The 24690-nt window shown below is 38.3% G+C and overlaps 1 protein-coding gene across 6 annotated transcripts in view; it reads left to right on the plus strand.

The window, feature by feature from the left end:
• The window catches only part of RBMS3 (RNA binding motif single stranded interacting protein 3), a gene marked incomplete at its 3' end in the record, with an annotated part of 441712 nt that overhangs the window by 407750 nt on the left and 9272 nt on the right, over positions 1-24690 (plus strand). For all 6 annotated transcript variants that reach the window (XM_083873885.1, XM_083873884.1, XM_083873887.1 and 3 more), the window contains exon 12: positions 23540-23620. In XM_083873885.1, coding sequence (XP_083730011.1) covers positions 23540-23620 — 81 coding nt within the window. The remainder of the gene's footprint in view (positions 1-23539; positions 23621-24690) is intronic.

Genomic DNA, 24690 nt, shown 5'->3' on the forward strand with positions numbered 1-24690 from the left:
TGAACATGGGTTTCTAAAACATTGCTTCAACAGAAAATCTATTTTCTAGTGAGTGAGCTAGAGAAATAGTATAAGGGCCTATGCAGCTTCTTATCTTATGGGAATTACTCAGCCTTTTGATGCTCCTTAAAAAATTAAAATACTCTGTCCAGGCTGGAGCTATTCCATCTCCCTTCAGAGCGGAGCACTCTTTAGTTCTTTGGTGAGGCAAGTGGTCTGACTAACAGCAGCCTCTGCCATTTCCTGCCTTGACTCCAAAAACCGGATTTGAGTTTTGATCTCTCAGTCCTGAGGCACACATTAAAACCCTTGGGAATCCAGGAGGCAGCTGCCTCCATCCACTTGATTATTTTATGATCAGCCCAGGTTGGGCTTAATGCTGGTAGGACTGTTCACTTCTATCTGTAAGCATCCAGTTCAACAGCCAAAACAAAGTAGTTTTCCTATGGACTCAATCATAGTTTGTTGCATTTCACTTGTGCTGTGTAAAACCTTCTGCAAAAATGGTTTGCTTAGCAAAACCATTTGCCATGAATAGGGACAAGAAGTTATCTTTCTATCCAAACTCCCAAAGAATGCATATTTAATTTCATTTTATGATATTTTTAACATTCTTATTTCTTATCTATTATTGAATTGTCCACTTTAAATTAGACATCTCTGCTATAACAAGTACTCCCTAATCAGTAGGGGGCCTGATCAGGCTATCAAGATGCCAGACCAAAGGAAAAACTCAAAATCCATCTTTGCTTGATTCCAATGCCAAAGGATGGTATAGGGCACTGGAGGGAGAGATGAGGTAAAGGTGTGCCCTTTATGGCACCTCGACCCTATGCTCCTGTGTTGTGAGAGAAATTGGTGCAGCATTTGCATGTCCCAGTTACTGTGCTTTGTGCTTCATCCACCAAGAACATAATTCCTTTTTGCTTTTATGAAAATCAAATTGATTTCTGCCAGTGAAAATACAGCTTTTGTTGCTGATGAATTGAGAGGCACGTGTGCTGCTCTGATCACTTCCCCATTCTGCTTGAAATCTGGAGTTAAGCAGATAAGCTGCCAGAGGGGCAATTTCTGCCACATTTATATGTATTTTTCATAGATACCTCTTCACTCTAAAAAAGCAAAATGCACTTACATGGATGTGCTAGCTGTGGGCAAATACATAAAGAAAACCTAAGCTTAAATTATGTCAACATTACAGCAAGAAAGCAATAGCTCTGAATATTCTGATTAAGGCTGACAACCCAGTCTCAGCTCCTACAATTGTATTAAAATGAAATTTTAATGCCAGAAGGCATAATGTGAAGATAGACAAGGGCTTTAAAGCATAATTTTTTTTTTACTAGTTTATTATTATTTATTATAGTAAGTCTTGTTTTTTCCTATGTAATATTCATCTACAATTAGGTCTGCTATTGAAAAAGGTACTGTGGAGGGAGAATAGAGTGTGTGAGTCTGTAAGGGTAGCACTGAAAGAGGAGCATTAGTATGTGTTTAATAATGTATGGATGCTGGAATTGTTCCATCATCAGCCTGTCATTCAAAATGCTTCCGATACAGCCATTGATCTGACATCTCTTTTGTGGTTTAATAACATTGTGATTGATGCCTGAGTGGATATAATACAAAAACCTTTAGAAATGTAAAAACTGAGCAGTTTGATCACTGCTTTCAGTCATTGCTGCTCGGCACTTCCAAGGTTGGCCATCAGAAGCAATAATCTGCCACTTCCGTGGGAAAAAGATTTGCTTATTCTTTCTCCTATTCTTGTCATTCCTGAAGGAAGTTTGCTGTTCTGTACTTTCCTGGTTGGGATTTCCCTCTCCTCCCTGGTGTTAGCATCCATTTCAGATACTGCTTGGGTTCCAGTTTCATTCAATAGTTTGAGGCGGCCTTTGTTAGTCCTCACAGGCAGAGAGGTAACTCCAGCTTTTTCTCCCTCTCCTTTGTAACTGCCTAACTGTAGCCTTCTTTCATCTTAAACCTTTGAGGCCCACACCAATGGCAGAGTGAGTAGAAGCCAGGTTTTTTACTAAACCTGGTAGTTCAACTGTCTCCTTAATTGTTCTTCACACTTGAAGTTCACTCCGCTTTCAGTTTCTAATTTAGAAACTTGATAGTCAACTTACAAAATAAACCCTCCACTGCACTTTTTAAACAACAACAAAACAACAAAAGAAAATTGTTTAATTGTTCCAGATACTCTGTATTAAAAATGCAGTCAGGTGAAAAAATTGCAATGGCATATTGTGGGATCCTGTTGTAACTGCAAATTACCCTAACTCAGCTTTCCTGGTTTTATAGTATCACCGAAATTTCTCAGTGGAATAGCAGGCTTGTTATGCAGGTACATCAGTCTTATCTTTCACTTTGTTAGTTCTTTTTGTTGCCAGCAAGGCTTGATGATATCTCCAGAACCCTTCAATGGAACAACAAGCTTGTTATAGGTTTTTTTATCTTTTATTTCCTTTGGATACTCCATGGTCACCGGTGGTTTAAAATGTCATCTGAAGGCCTCAGAAGAATAACTGCTTTTTAGATAGGGTTGTTTTTTTCCTGTTTAATCTTCCATTCTATTTGCAGATACTACAGCTACATGGAGCTGGAACATCATCACATTCCCCTCATGTTCAGGTTCTTGTTCAGAAAGTGCTTTCTGTTATTCTAATTGCGTGTCATAAGGTCCTTGGAGGCCTACAGGAGCAAAGTTTCTTTGCAGTCTTGTGCCTTTCATGTTATCAGGTGTTAATCTTAGAGCTCTTTTATTTTATTTATTGACTGACAGTTTCAGTTACTGTTTCTGTGGAAAATATAGGACTGAACCCATTTCAAATGAAATAGCCTAGTTCAGGCTGAAACTAAGATCTTCCTTATCCTTTTACTCAGCCAAAGTCCAGGGCAAATGTAAGTGATTAACAACATGGAGCTTTCTGGAGCAGGAGATCCATTTAAAGAGAATTGATTTTGGTTAAAAGGGAGAAGATCAGCATAAATTCTTGTGAGATTTAAAAAAACCAGGTAACTCCTCCCGCACCTTTCTTCCCAAACATTCTCTTGAAAGGCAGTTCTAATTTACCTCATGTGTAATTTGAAATAAAAAGGTGCACTTAGTGCAACTGAAAAGCATGAGATTCTGAGCAGTCAACAGAGGAGTAAGAACTTTTTTCATGAGGGATTGAATCGATTTACAGAGTTCACTGCCATTAAATATTATTGAGACAAAAAGGTTAACAATCTTAAAAATAGATTCAGTATTTCTATAAGGAAACATTTGTGAATGCAACAGCATTTTTTGAGGAAAATTCTTAAATTGACAGCACAGGCTAAATACCTGCTTAGGTGAGCAAGGAAAGGTCTGATCTTTTCCCTTTCTGGACCATCTTGAAATTCCACAGACTCACGTAAGAGCTGGGCAAATCAGCTCTTGTGCAGATGAGACTCTGCTCATGTGTTTCAACATGGGTTCCACAGTCTATGTTTGACCATAGCTTTGGTTAGATGCTATTTTTGATTGAATAGAGTTTATAAATTCATGTATCTGCAGTGTTCCCCCTTCTCTTCTGAACTTAGCTCAACTTTTCTACCATTTGCTGGTAGTGGCTTACTGTTTGCCTTTATGTGCAAGTGTGCCAATCTTCAAAGCCTATCTGTCATAGGCAGGAAGGGAAAATGTAAAAGGTGAATAAACACAGATGGAGGGAATTCCATTTTTGGTCCAAGCAGCACTTCATCTGAGCCCAGCAGGTCAGTAGCTTTTATTCTGTGTTATATTTTACCTTCACATAACACTTCCACCGATGAACAAAGAGCTTTTGTTAAGGACTTCTTGCCTCTCTTTGAGGTATCAGCTACTGACTCAAAGTGACATTACCCCAGATTCCCTTTCAGAGAAGGAATCAGCTCCCTGATGGTGGTGATAAAAATACACATCAACACAAAGCACTAGCAATGGATCAGCAAAGCAAAAAAAGTACCAGCCAGAAAAGCCCTAACTAATATAACTTAATTTTCATCATCAAACTAACCTCAAACCGATTTGCAGATGACTTCACAAAACTGTAAGCTAGAACATTTAGAGACTTGTTTCTCATATATTTTCTTTAATATGACTGCTGCAGTTCTTTTTTGTGATTTCTAGAAGTGCCACCTGGTGAATGGGAGTGTGGTTCAAAGCCACCTCTTCCAAGCATGTTGGGTTTTCTTTATTTAGTGATAGGCATGCACTGCATATAAAATGAACTTTTTATTATTATTATTTTGTAGTAATGAATAGAAACTGAAAGCCATAAAACTGGTAGTATCTGGCATAAATTTAGTGGTCTGCAGAATATCCACTCAAAAAAGGCTCATTTATAGTCATACTCCCAGAAGTTTTTGTTGATATCTCTCCTACAGGTGAACCAAGATTGTGAACTCATTTTTTCTGACTACTAGTAGGTAATTTGCCTAAATTCTTTGAATTTCAAGAGGAAAAATATAATATTCACACATTTTCTTGTGAAATTGTGCTGATGCTATAAATGACAGGGCAAGTTTTGGGGGGAGAAATAATCTCTTTATTTAGCAGACATGGAAGTAGAAAAGAGGGACAAATAATAGGTTGAAAAAAAAAACCCTGAAAATAATTCTAGGTTTGAAACATCCTGACACACCTACAACTGGCAAACTCAGTAAGAGGTGGAAAACAAAAGTACTCTAAATGTCAGGTCTGTCATCTCTATTTTCTTGATGTGTTTCTCTTTTGTAAATGTGTTTTCCATTTTTCAATCAAGAAGAGAACTCTTTGCCTTATTAGAATGCAACTTGTTTTTATTATCCTGCCTGTGTTTAAACAAGGCTCAGGTAATTTTTACTGAAATGAGGAATATGGCTTTCCAGAGAAGTAACAAATCCAAATATTAGTGATGAAGACAAGCTCTGTGGGGGCTCTGTAATACAAGGCAATTTTGAGGATCCTAGGGAGGTGAAGGGTGATTTTTCAAAACTGTGGCCATGTGAAAAGCAAGAAGTGTCTTCCAGAGGTGCTGCTTCCACAATTCTTCTCTGCCAAGAGCTGGGAAGCAGGTCTGTGGTCATTTCTCCTCATGTACAAGTGCACACAAACACAGCAAGAAGTCTTGAAATCCTTGAAGAAGCTGTATTGTCAGTGGAAAAGAACAACTTGATAAATTATATGGAAAACCAGCTAGTTTATCCAAAGTACTGTTGTAGTCCTTCACACAATATCATTTAGGTCTAAGGTGAAGCACTTGAACTGTATCAACATCAGTGAGAGATGTAAACTTTAACTGAAAGAAAAGGGTGTGAAGGTGAAAGACAGAAGTGGTTTACAACACAGTGTAGGTGCATGAAGGGTATCCATGGAAAGGAAAAGAAATTTTAGGGATGCTACCAATAAGGTTATGAAAGTAGAATAGGGAAAGCATGACTTTAATATGTTGCAGAAATTGATAATATGTTAAGAGCTGGACTAGTGTTTGAAATGAAGCACAGAAAGTTCATTGTTTGGGACATCTAGAACTCAACTGGACCGAACACTTTAGAATTCATGGGAGGGATTTCCAGGTGTTGACACAAATCCAGAGCAGTGGCTAAATAGCCTTTTTTCATCTCCAACCTCTGTTTTTCATCACAGAGAAACATCGTTATTTCAATTCAAAACAAATAACATTTATTTAAGTACTGAGACTTCCAAATATTGTAAAAACTTTTAAAAATGTTTACTGAGAATAATGTACCAAGATTCGGAAACGAGCTGTGCATCAAAATAACATTTTATTTGCAATGCCTGAGGTTTACAGTCAAAGAGTAAGCATATGTTGCAACTGATCATGCACAGTATCCTCTTACTAAAAAACATTTGGAACCAAGAGTTAAGACTGATTCATTTCAACATTTGATGTGTGATCAGTAAGTATACTGCCCTCTTTGGATTTTTTTTTTCTTTCCAATGAGATGGGTACATTTTGTTAAGCAAAATGTTTCTGCTCTCAGCAGCAACCTTTGAATTACATTTCCCCTGTTCTTTCATAAGGGAAATTTTTTAATTCCAGAGGCACTGGGACTTCACAGAGACACTAGATTGCACGTGTTTCAGTGTTTTGGAAGGTGACCTGTTGCCATGTTACTGAAAACACATACAACGGAGTTGAAAGTGAATTTAATCTGAAAGATGTTCAGTATTTTAATCACAATGGAAGATATAACATAACCTGTGTATTGGACAAAGTCCTGGTCCTGCAGCTGCTCACAAAAATAAATTCACTGCCTTTTCCCATATCGTAACCCACTGAATTTCGGCTCACAGTGCATTTCACAGTTAATCCACATGGCTTATCAGATACTTGGCAAAGTGGTACTCCAAAGGTTTAAACTTCCCATAAGACAAATTACCTGTGCTTTTGAGGTATCTTCCTTGTTTCCTTCTGGAAAGAGCAGCCTGTTCAGAGTTCACTCATTTGTGAAGCAAGGTTAAATGAAGGAACTAAAGGTACAGTCTTCATACATTGTGTAAGACACTGAGATCCTGTATATACAGTGATTTCAGCTTGAAGTTCTCAGAAAAGGATAAGCTTTGTTCAAATGATTTACAATTCTATAGGGAGCAGCTGATGGCAATAACCTCTGTGCCCTCTGATGGTATTTTATTTTCTGTGAATTATGGGTGATTCTGTGTCACAGCTACGAGGCTGTAGGATCCTCTTGCTCCTAAAAGACTCAATTTGAGAGAAGAGTTCTGCTGTACCTAATACTTACTATGAAACAGCTCGGTCAGCACTTTTCATTGAGCTGTAGCAAGGGGTTTGAGAGCAGCTGTGTTGAGTGAATTTGGGAGTTTGCTGAATTGATTTGTTTTTCTAGCAAGGTGATGAACTGTTGAACACAGCAGATTTCTACTGTGTGGCAGAGGTGAGCCACACCTCATCCGGATGGGCCCAGGGAGCACTTGAATCCCAGAGGAACATCCTCTTCTGCTCCCGTGAAGGACTGCTCTATCCTTCATGACATTTAATGGGTTTTGAATGTGGTAGACACACCTGAATGCTTCTAATTTTGCCTTTTTAGTATTAGTAGTTGTAATGCAGCAACAGAAACTTTGTTAAGACTTTAGTATCTAAATGTCCAAATTATTGTGCGTTTGCCAAGCTCAACTTCCAGTTTTCCTTTGCTGTGTTTCCCTTGGGGGTTTCTCTTAAAATAGTATAATATTTATATGACACAACCTGATTTCACTGATCCAAGAACTTCATGGTGTTTGTGTTCTCTGGCGCGTGAACCACAGCTGTGTGCAGTGTTTGCAGTGTAGACCAAAGGTGCTATGATTTCCAAAGAGATTTTTTTTCCAACTGCTCAGGCACCTGACTGCTCCCTTCCTCCTGTTTACTGTAATTTTGTTCTGCTGCTGGCCTTTTCCCCCTAAAACACCTGCACTTGACTAAAAATTAGTTGTATTTGTTCTTTTTCCAATTGCCATTTTTGACAGTGCAAATCAGGGTGACGAAAATGAAGTAACAAGGGGAACTGAGAATTGGGCTATGATGATATTCCCACAGATAACCTTTCCTAGTTTATCCACAGAATCCAAATTGGTGCTCAAAATTTTAGTGTTCAAAGACAACTGTTTTACAAAAGCTATCTTGCTGACTTTCTTTTAACATACAGATGCTCCTAACTAGCTTTAGTAGAACTGATTTCATCTGAAGACAATGGACTTATCTCAAAATCTTTAGTTTTCTGGAAATAAATGGCTGTTCCAACAAAATGGCCATAATTTGATTGATTTGCATTATTTTCGTATACACATTCTAAAAGATTATTGTATTACATTAAGTTTATCCATAATTAAAAAATGCAAGTAGCAACAATTTCAGATTTCCTTGATGGGCAAGGGGACATAAGGAAATAGTTAGTAGCAAAAAAATTCCATTCAGTGTGAGGCCATTAGTTGAAGAAGGAAGTTTCCTTATTTTATTTGTACCTGAGCAATATTGAGAGCAGAAGACCACTGACCTTGCTGAAATCTTTATCCTTTGTTTAAAACTGAGTGTAACAGAGTTGGAAATCAGAAAATGATTGATGGAAAAATTTAACGTAATTAATCTGCAACAGAAGGCAAGGAAAATAATACATTTCAAGGCTTATAAATCCACTTTTCTTTTTCATTAATTTTCATACAAATGTCATGAGCAGTGTTATATTTTCTTGCATTTCAAAATAGAAAAATATGGCTTAAACACCAAGGCATCATCTTGAGCTTATTTTTAATATTAGGATTTTTACTTTATTGCATACACTCTTGGATATGTGTTCCAAAGACTCTTAATTATATGATTGCAATTACAAGTCTGGCACAGAACTGTAAAGTATTAGTGTCTCTTGTCTGTAATTGTTCTACAGAGATCTTTGCAGGCGGAGCTGATCCTATTGTAAGAATTTTCAGTACTTATTGATAGTTTGAAGCAGTTATTTTTTAGGCAGTTCAGTTAGTTCAGTTTATGAAGCTGTGGCATTTCTATGGAAGCTTTTTAACTCCATCTGTACATATACTGCAGACTTATGCCAAACGTTTCTTTTTTTTTTTTTTTTTTTTTTTTTTTATTTTTATTTTTATTTTTTTATTTTTTTTTTTTTTTCCCCTAAGGTACAAATTATACAGGAGGGAATCTGTAGCATTTGCTGTTCCTCCTAAACACAACAGGACTCCATTCTTTTCAGAGACATCCTGAGGAAGAGAACAACTGACAAATAGCAACTGCAGCACCTATATTGCGTTTTATATTCTCAAGGTGTTTTAAAAATGTTAATTAAACCTTATAGCATCACTTAAAAAAATAATCAAATCATTGCAAGTTCCTCAATTCCCTTTGAGGTAAATTACCTCCATATAGTGTAGTCTTTCTTACAGTATGGACAGCAGCTCCTGTTGCAAACCCAGGGATGCTCAGCTGTACATTTGAGGCAAAGCCTCAGTGTGATGGACTGCCATAAGCTGTTCTGGTCAAGGCAGCTGAACTAATTGGCCCATTCTTCTCAGTAAGAAAAGAGAAGATTTTACCAGTTGAAGGTAGATTTGGCTTTATCATCTAGCAGTGAATCTTAATTGCTTCTCACTGAATAATCTGTAATAATCTGTCCTCTATACTAATAATAATGAAAAATATTTTAAAATAGAAATTTTCAGTTAACTCAGTGTTCTAAATTCCCATACCAAATTATATCATGAATGTCAAATACATTTTGGCATTTATATTTCTCTGAGTTCACTAGCAGTATGGACAGCTGTGTCTTGGTGGTTGTATTTAATGTTTTTAATCCTGTCCTGTTTTCATCTTCACGCTCCATGTAGTGTTTCTCATGATCTTCACAACAAGCAAAAAGTTCCAGTCCTGAGGCAGGGATGACAGTTAAGCAGATGCTGTTTCAGTTCACAATTACCATTCCTTCAAGGCTGTTAGGGGATACTACAGCTGGGCAGGCTGGCAAACCATCCCCCACATGCACCCTCCCATCCTAAGATTAAATTCTTTGTCCCTGAGCCACTAAGTGCGAGGAATCTGCAAATGCCCTCATTCAGCTTCAGGAATAGCCAGTTTTATACTCCTGAGTCTTAACTCTGCTAATTTGTATTTTAGCAGTGCGGCCCATGAGTTCCGTATAACACTTGTATGTCAGCAGCAATCCTTCTTTGTAAGGTAAATCATGCAAAGTCCTATGGCTTTAAAGTGTTAATATAAATTCATTTGACAGAAAAATGGCCACTTTGTCATTTCTGTCATATTCTTGGACAAGGGAATTTGTAGTGCAGTTAGGACTATGTCCACTGCAAATATTTGCACAGCACTTAATCTTTTTTTTTTTTTTTAATATATATATATTATTTATAAAAGGGAAGGAGAAAAGGAACATTATGCTGATCAGTGAGCACCAGTGCAAAATGAAGATGTCTGAGCTTTCCAGTCAGTCCATGTGCCAGAGCCAGAAGTGCATCAAAGAACCAGAACAGACAACCTAGCCTAGAAATAGATACTCTGCAAGATCCTCCTGAGAAGAACAATTCCCTGACTAGGCTGAGGCATTTAGAAGAGGCCAGAATTGCTTGCCTGTACAGGCTGGGGTGTATTTGTGCAGCATTGGTTCCTTTTCGCATGACTGGAGCAGAGGGATCAGAAGAGCTCACTGAGAACTCCTGTTAGGGCCTGTGTGGAATATTTTAAATATGTGCCTTTAAGGAAAGCTGAAGATGATTGAATTTCAGCTTGATAACTGTGGATGGGCTTTCTCAGCTGTGGTTCTTTTTCTTTTTTTCAGCATTGTATGTTGCTTCCATGCCTTGTCACCAGTAATATTTAAGATAAATACATCTCTTAGCTTCACCTCCTGATCTCATGATGAAGGGAAGGGAAGGGTTGAAGATGTTATTTTAAAGCACATGGGGGAAAGTGTTACAGCCTTTCTTTCTATTCCCAAGTGGAAGTATCGGAAGCATTCCCAAGTATCTGTAAAGAATCAGAGTGGTGTCCTAAAGAAGAAAGCTAAATGCCCTAATACAGATTTGGGGGAGTACAGGAGACTATCTCTCCTGCTGACCTTACCAGTTATTATAGTTTTGCTGTCATAGACAGTAATGTTCTATTAATCTGGATTCCCTTTGAGAAGATGTAGTGTGGTAGATTTTTTGTCAATTTTAATGTTCCAGAGTGATTCATAATGTGAAGATAATATATTATTTAAAGTATATCTACACCTCTGACTATGCATTGTGACACAGTCAAGGGATCTTGTTCTCTCTTAGAATACCCATCTCCAAGCTCTATTCATTTTGTTTGCCATTTGGAACATCTATCTTGTACCATTTTCAAGTTGTTACTATGCAGCCACTGAAAAAGGGATGAAAAATTGTCTCTAAACTTTGTATTTCATTCATGTATAAATTTGAAAAACTCTATGACAACAGGATTAAACAGGTAGGAATTGCATATTGAAACATCTTAGAGGATATTCCAGGCTATCCTTCTGTAAACTGAGCAGTGCATCTCTTGGTACATTTTCTTGTTTCCTCTCCTTTATGACAAGTAGCTCATTGACATTGGTGTAGAGCATTTCCTTTCCTTTCTCTCCTGAAATGGTTTTTAAATGTCCACTGCTGCAAAACCTTCCTTAAAGCCAGTCACGACTGGGAATTTTCTCTTTTCTAATTTCCCCTTTGCCCAGCCTTATCTTTCTTTACCTTGAATTTGCCTTCGGGGCAAGACTTACCCACATCTCTGAGCTGGATGCAAAGTTTCTCAACCCCTCACTTCTTAGGTCTGCTCCCAGCTCAACCTCATAGTTCTTGTGAGTGACACAGTAATACATTGCCTGGATGAGAGCTGACAGTGCTCTGAGAAATATGACAGTACCTCTGCCCTTGATCAGGCTTCCCATTTGAAAGTTTTCATTTTGGTAATTACATCCTTCCCAGATAGTAGCCCTAGTCATTGATCATACTAATATCATTATAACTGATTCCTGTAAGTCACCTTTTAAAGACACTTTCTATGGTTTCTTTTCCCCCTATATCTTCTTCCTCTGCAGTCACAGGATAAGACTTTTTCTGTCTACCCTTCATCTGATTGATTGGAAATGCCAAATACTTCCTTTACGTATGGCCTGGTAATATACACATCACATTTCTTCCCTTGGGATCTTAATCAGAACAAGTAATGGCCTTTAGCTTTTCTCATTAGCAAAATGGAAAAGCACCATACCCAATCCATTAGAAATACAGCATTGTAATATGAATTTATAGGAAAATGGCTGCATGCCAGCAGACATGGAGTGAGTTTACCTTAAAGGATTTTCAGGGAAAAAAAAGAAAAAAAAAGAAAAAGTCACCCTTTCTGTCTGGCTTGCAAACATTTTGAGCCATTACTTATCATGCCTGTCTGTCAGGCATTTTGCTGTTTCTCTTTAAGTGCTGTTTGGACATCTCTGTCATATAAAGGGCATTCATAAGGAGGAAATACGCATGTTTGAACATGTATTTATATTTTCCCCAGTGTTGATTCCCTTCCTGGATTATTCTCCTCATAATCTCTATCAGAATTAGAGAGAAGAGAAGAAATTAGGAAGATTTTGTTATCTTGCTTTGCTTCTAATTTTTCACAGAATGTGCTAGCTGAAAAAATGTATCAAGAGCAACCATTTCAACATACTTGTCTATCAAGCTGAGACTGCTGCTAGACATTTTTTCAGCCCTGTCTAAAACTATTTACAATCAGTACAGTGAGAGCGAGGACAAGACTGATTAACAGATTTTTTTTCTCCAGTGATGGGAATTGCTTTATACTTGGCCCAGTCTTTATTACCCCTAGAAATTATTAAAATTCATACACCAGCACTGAAAACTTTCAGTGCTTGTATTTTCCAGAACTGTAAGAAGGTGTTAAAGCACAAATCAATACCAAATGATAATTGTATATAATTTGAATACATTTGAGGTGGTTCTGTCTCCTTTGGAAAACTAGCACTGAAAGAATCCAAAGAACAGCCTTGGAATGCTGCTATTCTGCCAGCACTAAGACACATCTCTTTTACTGGCCCCTTCAAGCATTGCTCATATTCCTGGTAAAATAACTACAAAGCACGCCCATAAAGCTCTATTTAATAGTGTCTTATGAAAAATGAGCACCTGAACTTTTCAAACAAACCTCATGTTTCCTATGTGTTAAGTTGCTCACCTGTACAAAGTGAGAGTTAAAACCTGAAGCATCAGGCTTGTGATCTTGGTTACTTCACTTAGGGTTCATCAGCTGTTTTGACCACACTCCCCAATGAAACAATATCTGATAGGTTAGAAAATACTATAGTGAAATTGTATGAAAGACCTACAGGAGTCAAAAATCGGAGGCATCCTAAAGGGACCTCTCTGTAGGAGGCAAATACTGATTAGATGATAAGATAGGAGGGCTTAAGGCAAGGAGGAATGGCTATTTTTTGAGGTATTGGGATTTTTTTCCTTCTTGCATTTTCTCTTTTATTATTCTGCTGGTTTTTCATTGTTTTGTTTTGTTTTGAAGTTTTGGCATCTTTCCCTATTTCTTAGCTCTTCCTCTCATCTTTTAGATGAAACAATGACAAATTAGAAGAGATTCTGTGTAATTTTTTTTATCACACACGTTTAGAAGTTCAATATTGTTATCAGATCATTACAAGGTAGATAAGCTGATGACACAGCAGTGTAGTTCAGTCCACACTGCTAAAAGTCAAGGTTTCTCCTTTGCTTTTGTAGCCCTATTGCTGATATGATCTCATGTGTCTCAGAGATCCTCCCACAGCTGATAATTTAAATACTTAGGGGCAGACTGTCATATTCCTGCCCAGTCACACTCTATCAGTAGGGCACTGACTTTAATTTAAGGTGATCCTTCTCCCACAAGAATTTCAAAAGTTTGTGGGAAGTGGGAAAAGGAAGTCTTCCCCAAAAATTCTTACTATTACCACTTTCCCACAGCCCTGCCATATAAGCAAAGCTAATGGTCATGTAAAGACATTTAAGGATTTTGACACAACAATTTTAATGCCAATGAGAAGCAATATTTTGTACTGCATCCCTTTAAAACACTTCACTTTAAATGTACTGAAGTTGGCACCAACCTCTATAGATTAGTATTCTCTAGTATTCCCACCCTATCCAAATGCAGACATGGCTGATCCTTTTGCTGAAGTTGCAGATAGAAGAGTTGGCCAAGCAACATTTATGGTTTCCAGTTTGTGGGAAATCAATCTTGTGAAATTTGGTTTCATTCTGATTCATCTTCTAAAAACTCAGAACAAACCAGAAAGATTCTCCCTTGAGCCAGAAATTCCAAACAAAATTTAATTTTCAGAAACAATGTCTCATGTTGTTCCCACTACAAAATCTAGTCTGCAAGATCTTGGCAGCTGCCAACTGGCTTAAATGTCCATCTTGGTTTCTGTCAGTTTTCAGGCAACAGCTGCAAAACACTCCCAGGATTTCATGTTCCAGAGCAGCCTCACCATGTCCAATGCTGTGGGCAGGCTTCCAGACCTCCTATTGGGTCAGCTTTCAGGTCTGCTTACTGAGGACCAGATTAGTCTGGCAGCCAAGTCAGAAAACCCCAGGAATGTTACTTTGGTGAGGCAACTTGGTGGGATTGTCCTGGAAAGAAAAGCAGGGCACTGGCTTGAAGATTGAAGAGGGACTGCCAGTTTCCAGATGTGTAGGAAGAGGTAAAGACATTCCAGAGCTTCACACGAGGGCCTATATGAAGCAGGACTCTTGGGGCTTACAAAGTCCCTACTCAACCACTCCACATCTGTGTTGAGCTGCCTGGAAGACCTGAGTGCATGATTTCTGGCACATTTATCCACACGTGCCAAACAGCAGGCTGATTTTCCTTGTATCCTTAGGCATAAGGGTCCAGCATTTCCCAGAGGGGATGTGTTTCCCCCTGTCTAAGCTTGGACTGCCATGTTCACCATCAATTCAGGAAGGGCAGATTGCAAGGCATCCCCAAGGCCACTGTTTGCTTCCAGGGTAAGCCCCAAAAGGTGTTGTCTCCAAGGTGTTTCAGGCTCACTGAACTGACAACTTCTCCATCTCTGGATGCAGGGTACTGGTGAGCAGCAGTCTTTTTTATGAAGTATTGGAATGGGCCCTGCCCTGCCCTCCCCTCCTTTCCCATAGTGATATCTTCCATTGTACTCAGCCAAATATTTTGAATTCTAGGGATCTTTTAGAGGTAAAGGACTGAATAATATCATGCTTTAGCTGCTCTTAACAACATCCAAGATGTACAGTGGTAGTATAATTCTATTATCTTGCTATCTTTCCTCTGTCTGTCATGATTGCCTTTTCATGCAGGAAGTGTTGAAATTCTTCCTGTTTCTAGGAAAGCTGGAAACACTAATAGTCATGTGCCCTTTTTTCTCTTTTTAGTGTTCTTTTTAGTTTGGTTTAGCTTCCAACTAATTGTCCTGGCTTTCATTTGCTTCATTCTTGGACAGCTGGCCCATGAGCTGTCCACTTTTATCCCTGGTCTGAAAGAGCAATGGAAAGTGCATGTGATGATTGATGAGCAACTGTTATTTAACAAGTCTAATCACTTCTCTTTTTGTTTTAACAACTTCATCTATACAGTAGGGACCTTTACACACAGCAGTCTGCTTCTCTTTAGACTCTTCAAATTCATGGAGATTTAATAGCATCTAGAAGGCATGTTTACCTCTAGAAAACAATTATTTGTTCATATAAATGGATGTGTTATTAATAATTGCTCAATGTGCTCATATGTTGAGTGATTCATCAACACTTTTTTTTTTTAATGTTGAAAATATGAAAATGTACAGGTCATTTTCCTTCATCTTACTAGCAGCTATTCATCAGGGACTAATTGGCAGAATTTCAGTTAAATGGTAATGTCTAAGAACTTCCAACTAAAGGGGTGCATAGGGATTTTTTTCGTATCAGAAGCCACAGTTATAATCCTGCTGCATCACCCTTTCATTCTTCAGTATGCAGGATCTGAAAGAAAAATATTAATGTGATTGAATCTCAGTGATTACCAATCCTGGTTGACCAAGACTGATGCAGTATACTCTTATGTTATGATACAGTCACTATACTCTGATTTTATATAGGACACTGCAGACAGGACTGTAATAAATCAAGCACTAACCTATGCTCAGAAACTTGCCCCAGAGAGCTCATAATGTGCATTCATAGAACAGGTACATAGAGGGTATTAGAAAAAAAAAATAAAAATGCCTCTCTTGTAGAGAAACATGTAAGAACTGAAGAATTAAGAAAAATACAACAAATTGCCAGAGTCTTGTTCTTTGTTTTAAGCACAGAAATCTTCCTCTCTTGCTAAAGTATCCATCAGACATATGGCATTATTCAAATTATACAAAATAGCAGTTTTCAGATCTTGGGGCTGTTCATATATGGAGTGATACATGGGGGATCAATTTTCATTTCTGTTCAGTCTCCATGGGTCCCCACCTACAATGTCATGAGGAAGAATGAAAATATCATGGGCCTCGGTACACTCACATGGGCTGCAAGGATCTTTGGCACCCTCAGGTCAAATTCCTAAAGGAAGTTTCCAATTAATGAAAGATGCAATCAGAATCGGAACTTATTTTCACATCCTGATGAGCTTTCCTCCATTTTTGCCCTTTTCACATGTTGATGAGATAACTGGAAGTGGTTTGAGACTTTTACCATGTTCATTTGTAGTGCCAGCCTTTAGACTAAAAAGTGGTCAAAGTGAATGAGCAAGTTTTTTTTTTATTTCTCTGTTTATACTGCTTGCATTTACTACAGTTTTTACAAAGTGTATGCTAGTGAGAGCATGGTGCACACCTGCATGTGGGGATCTGACTGTTCTCATACTTGTTTACTCTAAATACTTTTACCTGATTAGTCCTGAACACTCTGCTTTAGTAGCAGGACTGAATTTGAGAAAGCAGAAAAGATCTGTTAGCTATGGGGGGGCTTAGCTCATCTGCACTTTTTCTTCTATACCTTTATATTACTCTGATTTCCAAAGATAGGGATTTGTGAAGGATGTTTAGAACTCCTGAAGAGAAAAGGAGATTAGTTTGCAAATATAGTTCTTGAAGTTATTATTCTCTCTACCTTCATTTAACTTGCTCAGAGAATTAGGTAACATCTCATTAGGAAGGTTGAAAGGGAATTGATAGCCAGCATTCCTAAATACATTTGTATTACTGAGCAGCAGGGAAGGAATGTTAAATCCAGTAAAGATTTCTATTCTCTGCCTGAACAATGAGTGCAGTGGCCCAGCGATGGGATTCTGTTGAATGACAGAGCTGTTCTTGATAGGACTGTGGTAATTGTGTGGTAAAATGGAATTATATTATTATATTTTAGGCCTGGCTGATAATTATTAGCAAAAATATTGTAATATATGCAAAAACTTCATATCATTTATTCTCCCATTCTTTAATTGGGAGAAAGTGAAATTAATAACAGGCACTGAATAAGTACAGGATTGAGCTGGAAAATGAGAATGCTTCTGGGTAGGAAAAGATATTTTAAGTTTAAAGTGAAAACTGTGGCAGCTGGATATTGTATTTCATTGAACTACCACTGGCACTGATGAACTAGATGGTCCTTTTCTCTTCCTCAGTTCCCATGTCTCCATGCCAGACTATGGGATAAGAGGACACAGCAAGACAATGTTCTTTTCTATTGGAGAACAGGGTATTTTCAAATGAGAAGGTGGAACCAGAGAGAAAAAAGCTATGGTTTTATTCTATATTTCATTAAAGTTATAACCGCTTGACAATGGTCAAAGAGAGATGCAGTTTTTGCTCTTTGCAGGGAAAGAGCTTTGAAAGTGGAAGGGCAGGTTTCCTTCATAGAGTAAAAAAAAAAGAAACAAAGATAAAAATAAATTCAGCCAACAGACTCATTTCCTTCAGTTTTCCAGCAATGCAAATGTTTTCACATAATTCTGTTAGTGATGCAGTGTCTAGACTTCTCAGATGGTTTAAAAGATAAAAAAAAAAAAAAAAAAAAAAAAAGCCAGCAGAAACAAACCCTGGCATTAATTCTGGGAATCCTGAAAAGCTAAGTCATTGTCACTGTACTATAGCTCATGTGGTGATATGAAACCACATTGAAGACCAGATTCTGGAATCCTTGCTTATTTCAGATCCATGGTTTAGCATTTGTCCACGTTAGACATTTAATCTCCCTTTAGCAGGCTGTGGTGGTTGGTGTAAACACTTACCAGCATATTCTGGTACAAGGCTCTGCATTTTGGCTCTCACCTTGACTGAAAAGGCTCTGTGTCTTCTCAGGAACATGAAAGCTGATGATACAAGGAAAGAGATCTTTGATTCTTTCAACAGACATGCATTGATATAACACCAAAGTAAAACACCAGAAAAGAGCATTTGCACATAGAATATATGAAAGGCATCTTTAACATTCTTTCCTCGCTCATTTCCATTTGTCCTTACTAAGTCTACTGATTCTAAGTGTTGTTTGAGGTTTCCAGATTTACTGCACCCTATCTGTTACTATCTCATTTTGTAAATTCTTATTTGTTTTCTTTATACCGGGAAACTTATTCAACGTTGATCAGATTATTAACTGTTATCAGTCTCTACAGTCTCACAGTACTCATAGTGACCAAGAGAGTTAATGTATCTGCAGCAGCCTCCCTCTAATCACAGCTGTGTTATTTTATAGGCAACTAGGCCTATAAATAGAACTGAACTTTAGGCTGGTTTCTTCTACATTCTGTTAATGATGGCCTTCAGAATTTAAACAGAGTGTGCAGCCAAACTCTTCTGGTGATGTAAATGAAATAGTTTGGTCTCTCAAGAGGCACTCTTTCAGGCAGTGTCTCAGCTGAAATACAGTAACTAATGGCTGATGTAAGGGGTGTTTGCTATGTACCTCAGCTGTTAGGCAGATGCCTGACTCTGCATTAACCTGGGCCTGAGGAAAGCAGCCTCAGAGCTTACTAGGGCAGATGAATAAATTACAGGACATTACCTGTGCCACAGTCTCAGTGTAAAAGGTCCTGAAAATTCCCTGCAGGTGACTCAGCTCCACCTTTGATGGGTAAACCATATTGTCCTACTGCAGCATGCTCCCTCACTCTGCTGGGTGCAGGCAGCTGCCTTCCTCCTGCTTTTTATTTCCCGGTGCCTGTCACCTTTATGGGGTGGTGTTTGCTGCAGGCTTAACACGATCCTTGCTGGAGCCAGGCTAGGACACCCTGCTGTTTGCAGACCTAGAAGAAGTGATGTTGCTCTCTGAATTAAATATGATCCTTCTTGAAGGATCTCATTTTGTCCCCTCAGCCCAGCTCCTCATTTCTTACCTCCTTGCATTTAACTCTTTGTAGTCACAGAGGGCAGTATCTGAAAGGAGAATAAAGGTGTAAGTGTACATTAACACTCTCATTTTCTAGCTATATATTTTTCCACACATTTAAGTAGTTTCAAAATGGTAAAAAATACCAAAAACCCCATAGGAAAAGGCATGAGTAGAATTGTTAATGTAGCATATAGACTAAATTGGTACCTGATAAGTGCAGTCTGAATTTAGCAGTTGAGCATCATAAAACATGAATTATATTAAAATACTGCACATCTTCAGTGCTGAGCTGAGAACATTAATTTTCTGTACTGTATGGAGAAAACAATAGTTTACAAGCAAATTAAGAGCCTGTTGCTACCAGCAATGTAGTTGTTTTCTGTAGTAGAAGTTACTGGTTTTTAAAGGATCAGACTACTGAGGAAATCTCCCTTATAACCTCCAGATCCATTATCTCTGCCTGTAGAGTCACTATTCATTTTACTGTCAGAAATGAGCAGCTTCTACTTTTAGGCCCACAAAGCCTGTACAGCTGTGGAAGAATGAGCAGTGATTTCCTCTGCCTTGTACATACCTTATCGAATGGCCAATCATATCACAGCTCCAGAATCTTTAATCCTGATGGAAACACATGACAAAGAAGGGATGCATTTGACTTTTTCAGATTCTCTTATTTCAATGCTCGTAATATTAACATTTAGTAGACTTAGCTAGATGCTCCTGAGCTGAGCATGTGAGTCGTGCTGTCTCAGTTTCACACACATGCATGGATAAAAAACTGTAGTGAGTGTGCCTCATGGAGAATAAATGTCAGTGATGGCCTCCTGACATAGATGTCTTCTTTGTTTGCCATCTGCCTACTTCCAAGTTACATAAGGTACCTGAGGTAGATGGGAAGCCATCTGGAGTGTGGGTACATCTACAGGAACCAAATCGAGCTGCTTTACAACAGAGTTCCGCAGTTCAAGGATCTCCTTAGACTAAAATTTTCATCCTGGATGGTCTTAAACTGAGTAGATATAAAATACTTAACTTTTCTTTAAATCTCAGAATGATTTCTGAAGTTCTTTTCCACCTGCTAGGGTGGACTCCACTCACTTTAACAGATCCAGAGCATATTTTTTAATAGAATAGCTAGATAAAGTATCTGAGGGGACCCAGTGAGAGACACAGATTCCAGTGGGCTCATTGTATGCTGGATATGGAAGCTACTGAACAGCAGTGTTCAGGAAGCTTTTTGCTTAAAAACCAATCATGAATATTCATGACAAGGAATTCAACTCTTGCATTATCCAAACCCATTGATGTAAGTATCAACAATGACATTGTGCCTTAGCACTGTGTAATCTTTATTTATCCTGTGAGATCAGAGAATTAGGATTATGTAGTTCACAAAGGAAAGAAATACATGTAAACTTGCTTGAGCTAGTGTCAGTTATAATAAAAATTAATCTGTCTCCTTTTTCATTACATTGCTAGTAAACAAACTAAGCTAAAGCAGCTTCTCAGCATTAGGCTTCCCATGGTAGAAACTGATCCAGCAGGGCAGACACTCCTGAATTCGTGTGGTTGCAGCTGGGACTCCCTGTGCTGCATGCAAGGGGACTTCAGATACTGGACACCAATTATGTTTCTCTGAGAACAAAGCTGTAGTTGTCCTTTATAGGCTGGTAAAGATTTTTACAGAAGCCTCAGTGGACCCTTCAGTGGGACCCTGGAGACAAAGAATCAGTTCCATCCCCTGTAATATGTTTAATCGTTGACCCAATAACTCTTGCCTGAAATGGTGAGGGTATCTTTACATTCATAAAAAGGAAGACCTTAAATATGTTTGGACATTCCACTGAAGGCCACAATACTTGTGCCTGTGATACAGACCACTGCTGCTGTGTGATCCAGGGCCATTTATTAAGCACCAGTATTTTGTAGCACTGAGCCTTGGCTAAATTTTCCTAGGACCAAATTCTTTGCCACAAGTGCTATAACTTCATTTGTGCCATTGGTGGAACTAGTTTGGCTAACAAAATTTTTCTTTTTAATTGTAGAACTCCAAAGGATTTATCAAAAAAATTGAACCACCATTGGTACAGACATTTAGACATGCAGAATGTTATATGCAGGGGAAAAGTCACTCTCCTACAGTTCTCCAGGGAGTCTGGCAAGTAACTGGATAACTTTGGTCTCCAGTGCTTTGAATCATTGCTGTTTGGTTGAATTCGGTTAAAACTTCTGCAAAAAATAGTTAAACCAGGAGGTGTAAGTATCTGAAAAGACCAGGGCAAGCAGACTTTGGCCAGGGCAACCAGTGACACTGAAGTCAACAGTACAGTTTTCTCTAGAGAAAAAGTTTCCCTTTCTGGCAGTGAAAGAAGCAACATGAAGGAGGCTGGAAATAAGATCAGGATCTGCCTCAAGAGATAAAAAATAATGGAGTGAGAAACTGCACAATTTCTGAGAGCACTGCTTTTAGAGTCAGCAAAGACATCAGTTAGTTCCCAGACAGTTTCCACTGTTGTGCTACACAACACAGTGCCAAAGGATTTTGCAAAAATTGAGTGATCTGAATTAAAAGGCAGCTGAATAATTTAATATTTGTGTAATAAGTTGCATGGGTTTGTGTGTAAGGTAGGGAATGGCAGACAACTGTATCTTATAAGAGTCCGAATGTTCATCTTCAGCCAGGTTCAAGGATGAAAACAGACGTACTTCAAGTTGAGCAATACCACTTTATTATTTAAATTAACACTTTCAATAAATCTCTATATATATTTGTGCTAGAAGTGGAGCTAGACTGCATGAATGTTTAGAACCCTTGCAGGTCTTTGCAGAGCTCTAAGAATGTGTGCTTCAGGTTAGTGTTAAATATTGACACATTTAGGACAATGCTACACAACAGATGTCTTCCCATCATGTGAGGGCACTGTTACAAGGCAGAGTGAATGGAGCTGAAGGAGCTCTGCAACACCTCACTGGAGCATTCTCATGAGCTCCTAATCTGTGAGGCAGGAGAACAGCCCAACTGCACTGAGCACAGTAGGGAGAGCTGGCCTAATGCTTGTGGTGGGTTAGCCTTCATAAAAAACACTATTGAATTCAATTCTTTTCCTAAAGAACAAGGAGAAAGAGCTGCAGAAAAACATGGCCTGATATAGGCACAGACACTGAGGGCACTTCTGTCTCTTTGCTCAAGTTAAGGAAAACACTGTGAGTTTGGGGAAAAATACTGTGATGGTTCTCAACACCATATGCTGCTCACATTGCAAGTGTACATTGTACATCACATATGATCCTCACTTACTTTTCTTAATAGAAAACAATTTCACTTAAATACTTTTTATTTTCTTTTACTTGAAAGAATACTTCAGAATTTAACTGTGAATTTCATACATATACTGTTGTCATTCCCTTAGGCATTTCTCCAGCATTGCTGCAGTCTTCACCCCACTTTGCAATTTCATAATGCATGTTTGTGACAGGCATATCAAACCATCCAGTTAGTTTAGAATTGAGGTGGGAGAGTGCTTTAAATGTAAATTTTACTATAAACAGCAGAATAAAATCTTGCAAGCACTTCCTAGCTCTGCCAGGAAGCAAAGCTATATTTAACTCATTTTAAAATTCATCAAATACATTGTGGGCTGATTCAGATCTTTGGTGTGTCTTTGAAGATAACATGTTGTGGAAGTGTCATACAGTCAGTTGGGGGATTGGGCACATTCTGAGATTCTTGTCAGCGAAGACATGTAGTTAGGACTGGATTGTAGAAAGAAAAGGGTATATATAGATCTAAGGACTTAATGTCAATTCGTTATTTGAAAATTTGAACAATGACTGTGACATTCAGTTCAAGAGCTTTTTGAGAAGTGCTGTAGGAAATCAGTGCCATAACAATGACAAAATTCACATGCACACATGAATTTTAAAAAAGATTGTCTTGTAGTACTTGGGAGACACAGTGTTTCAGAGAAGCTAATACAAATTGTTGCTATAATAATTTGCAGAATTTTCAAAATGCATAGGAAAGATCCCTGGATAATTAGAATTTAGCTAAGGTATCTGTGTACAAAAGGAGAAACTCCAGGTAGATCTTACTCTTGCTTTATTTCTCCTGTCTCAGACTACACCTATCTGCAGCTTTATATTCCTGTAAACTCAACTGCTGCTGTTGATAGGGCTAAATATAGATTGGAATTAACCTCTCAAATTTCATGCATCATATTTTGTAGGTGTCATTAGATAAGGTCAATAAGACTCCAAAAAATTGTTGATACTGCTTTGTATCAGTAACCACTTTTATATATATATTTGTATATGTATATATAGAGATATATAGATATATATATAGATATATATACACTGCTATCATGTCTCCACTGAGTTTTTTGTAAGTACAAATAGGAGCCTCTCAACTTTAGAGGACAACCTGCTTCTGTCAGTGAGATGTTTACTATTGTCTATATTCAGATATAACCTGAGTTTCAAGTTCAAGGTAATGATTTTTTTATAGCTGGGTAAGTTGTACCATTACCTAAAGTCATTACTTAAGAGAAATAATATGCTATACTCTAACTAAAAGTTCTGAATGGGAAATTGAAATAGTAGTATTCTTCTAACATGGTTTTATGCATCTTAATTGTGGTTTTCTACTGTTCATTTGCTTTTGATTTGTTCTAGTACATGACTGCTGCTGCACCTATGCAAGGGACCTACATTCCCCAGTACACTCCTGTGCCTCCAACAGCTGTCCCTATTGAAGTAAGTTTATCTCCATCCATGAAAGTAGAGTGAAGGGGGAGCAGAACTTTTATTTATTATGCCTTCTTGCACCTGTTGTTTGAAAGGGGCCAAAAGGTTCTTTTTGGAGTGGTGGCTGGAAGCTTCCAGCTTTTTAAATGAGAACTGCACATTTCTTTCTCTTTTTGTTTTCTTTCTTTCCTTTTCCTTCTTTTTTCTAACCCCTCTTTTTTATTTTTTAAAATTATTTGCAAGGGCTCTTGTTTTGCATTTGTTTTGTTGTACAGCAGGACATGGAATAAAAACATCAGTGATTATGACTATTTTTTCCCCATGTACTTGGGAGGGAGATGGGAAGAGACAGGAAAACAAACCCAGCAGGCAGACCACGAAACCAAAAGAAATTTCAAGAAGAGAAGATTGCAAGAGGGTTTGATGCGGTCCTTAGCAAGCATAGGTAATTGCTGAAACATTTAGCCGCCAGAAAAAGTGATTGAGCAATGGAAACCTTCCTCTTGTATATACAGACGTGGAGGATGCTGCACTGACTGAGTGCTTTTCATCCTTGAGGAAGGATTCGCTCCCTCCCTCCTTGGGGCTGAGTCATGCTGATGACAGTCTAATGAGTAAGTATTTACTCAACCCTGTAGACCACAAGCTGCTGGGAGAGCGTCAGCTTGGCCTCCACTTCTGTGAAGCTTCATAAGGGCAGCTGAGCACAGCGAGAGGAGGGAGCCTTGCCATCCTCTTCCCTGTGTGTTTCTCTTTGGCACTGCCCTCTTTTATTAACAACTTCTGCCCTACTCTGGGGTAAGGCAAGGAGTGCCAGGGTCTCTGTACTTCTGTCTTCATCTGTGTGGACTCTAGATTTTGTGCTGTTACTACTCTGTGCTTTGAGGATGTGAGTTAGTGGTACTGCTGGCATGGCTTCACCAGCAGTCAAGTGGGCTTATTCTGTTTCCTCCTAGTTCCTTACAATTATCCCCAGATAAGGTCCCACAGGAAAGGCTACTACTCTTCTGTCATACTGAGCTGGTTGTGTTTCAGTCTTTTCTGCCTCAGTATAATTTTGCCCTAATCCTCATTTGTTT

The sequence above is a fragment of the Zosterops lateralis genome, assembly GCF_965231275.1.
Source record: "Zosterops lateralis genome assembly, chromosome: 1".
NCBI lineage: Eukaryota > Metazoa > Chordata > Aves > Passeriformes > Zosteropidae > Zosterops > Zosterops lateralis.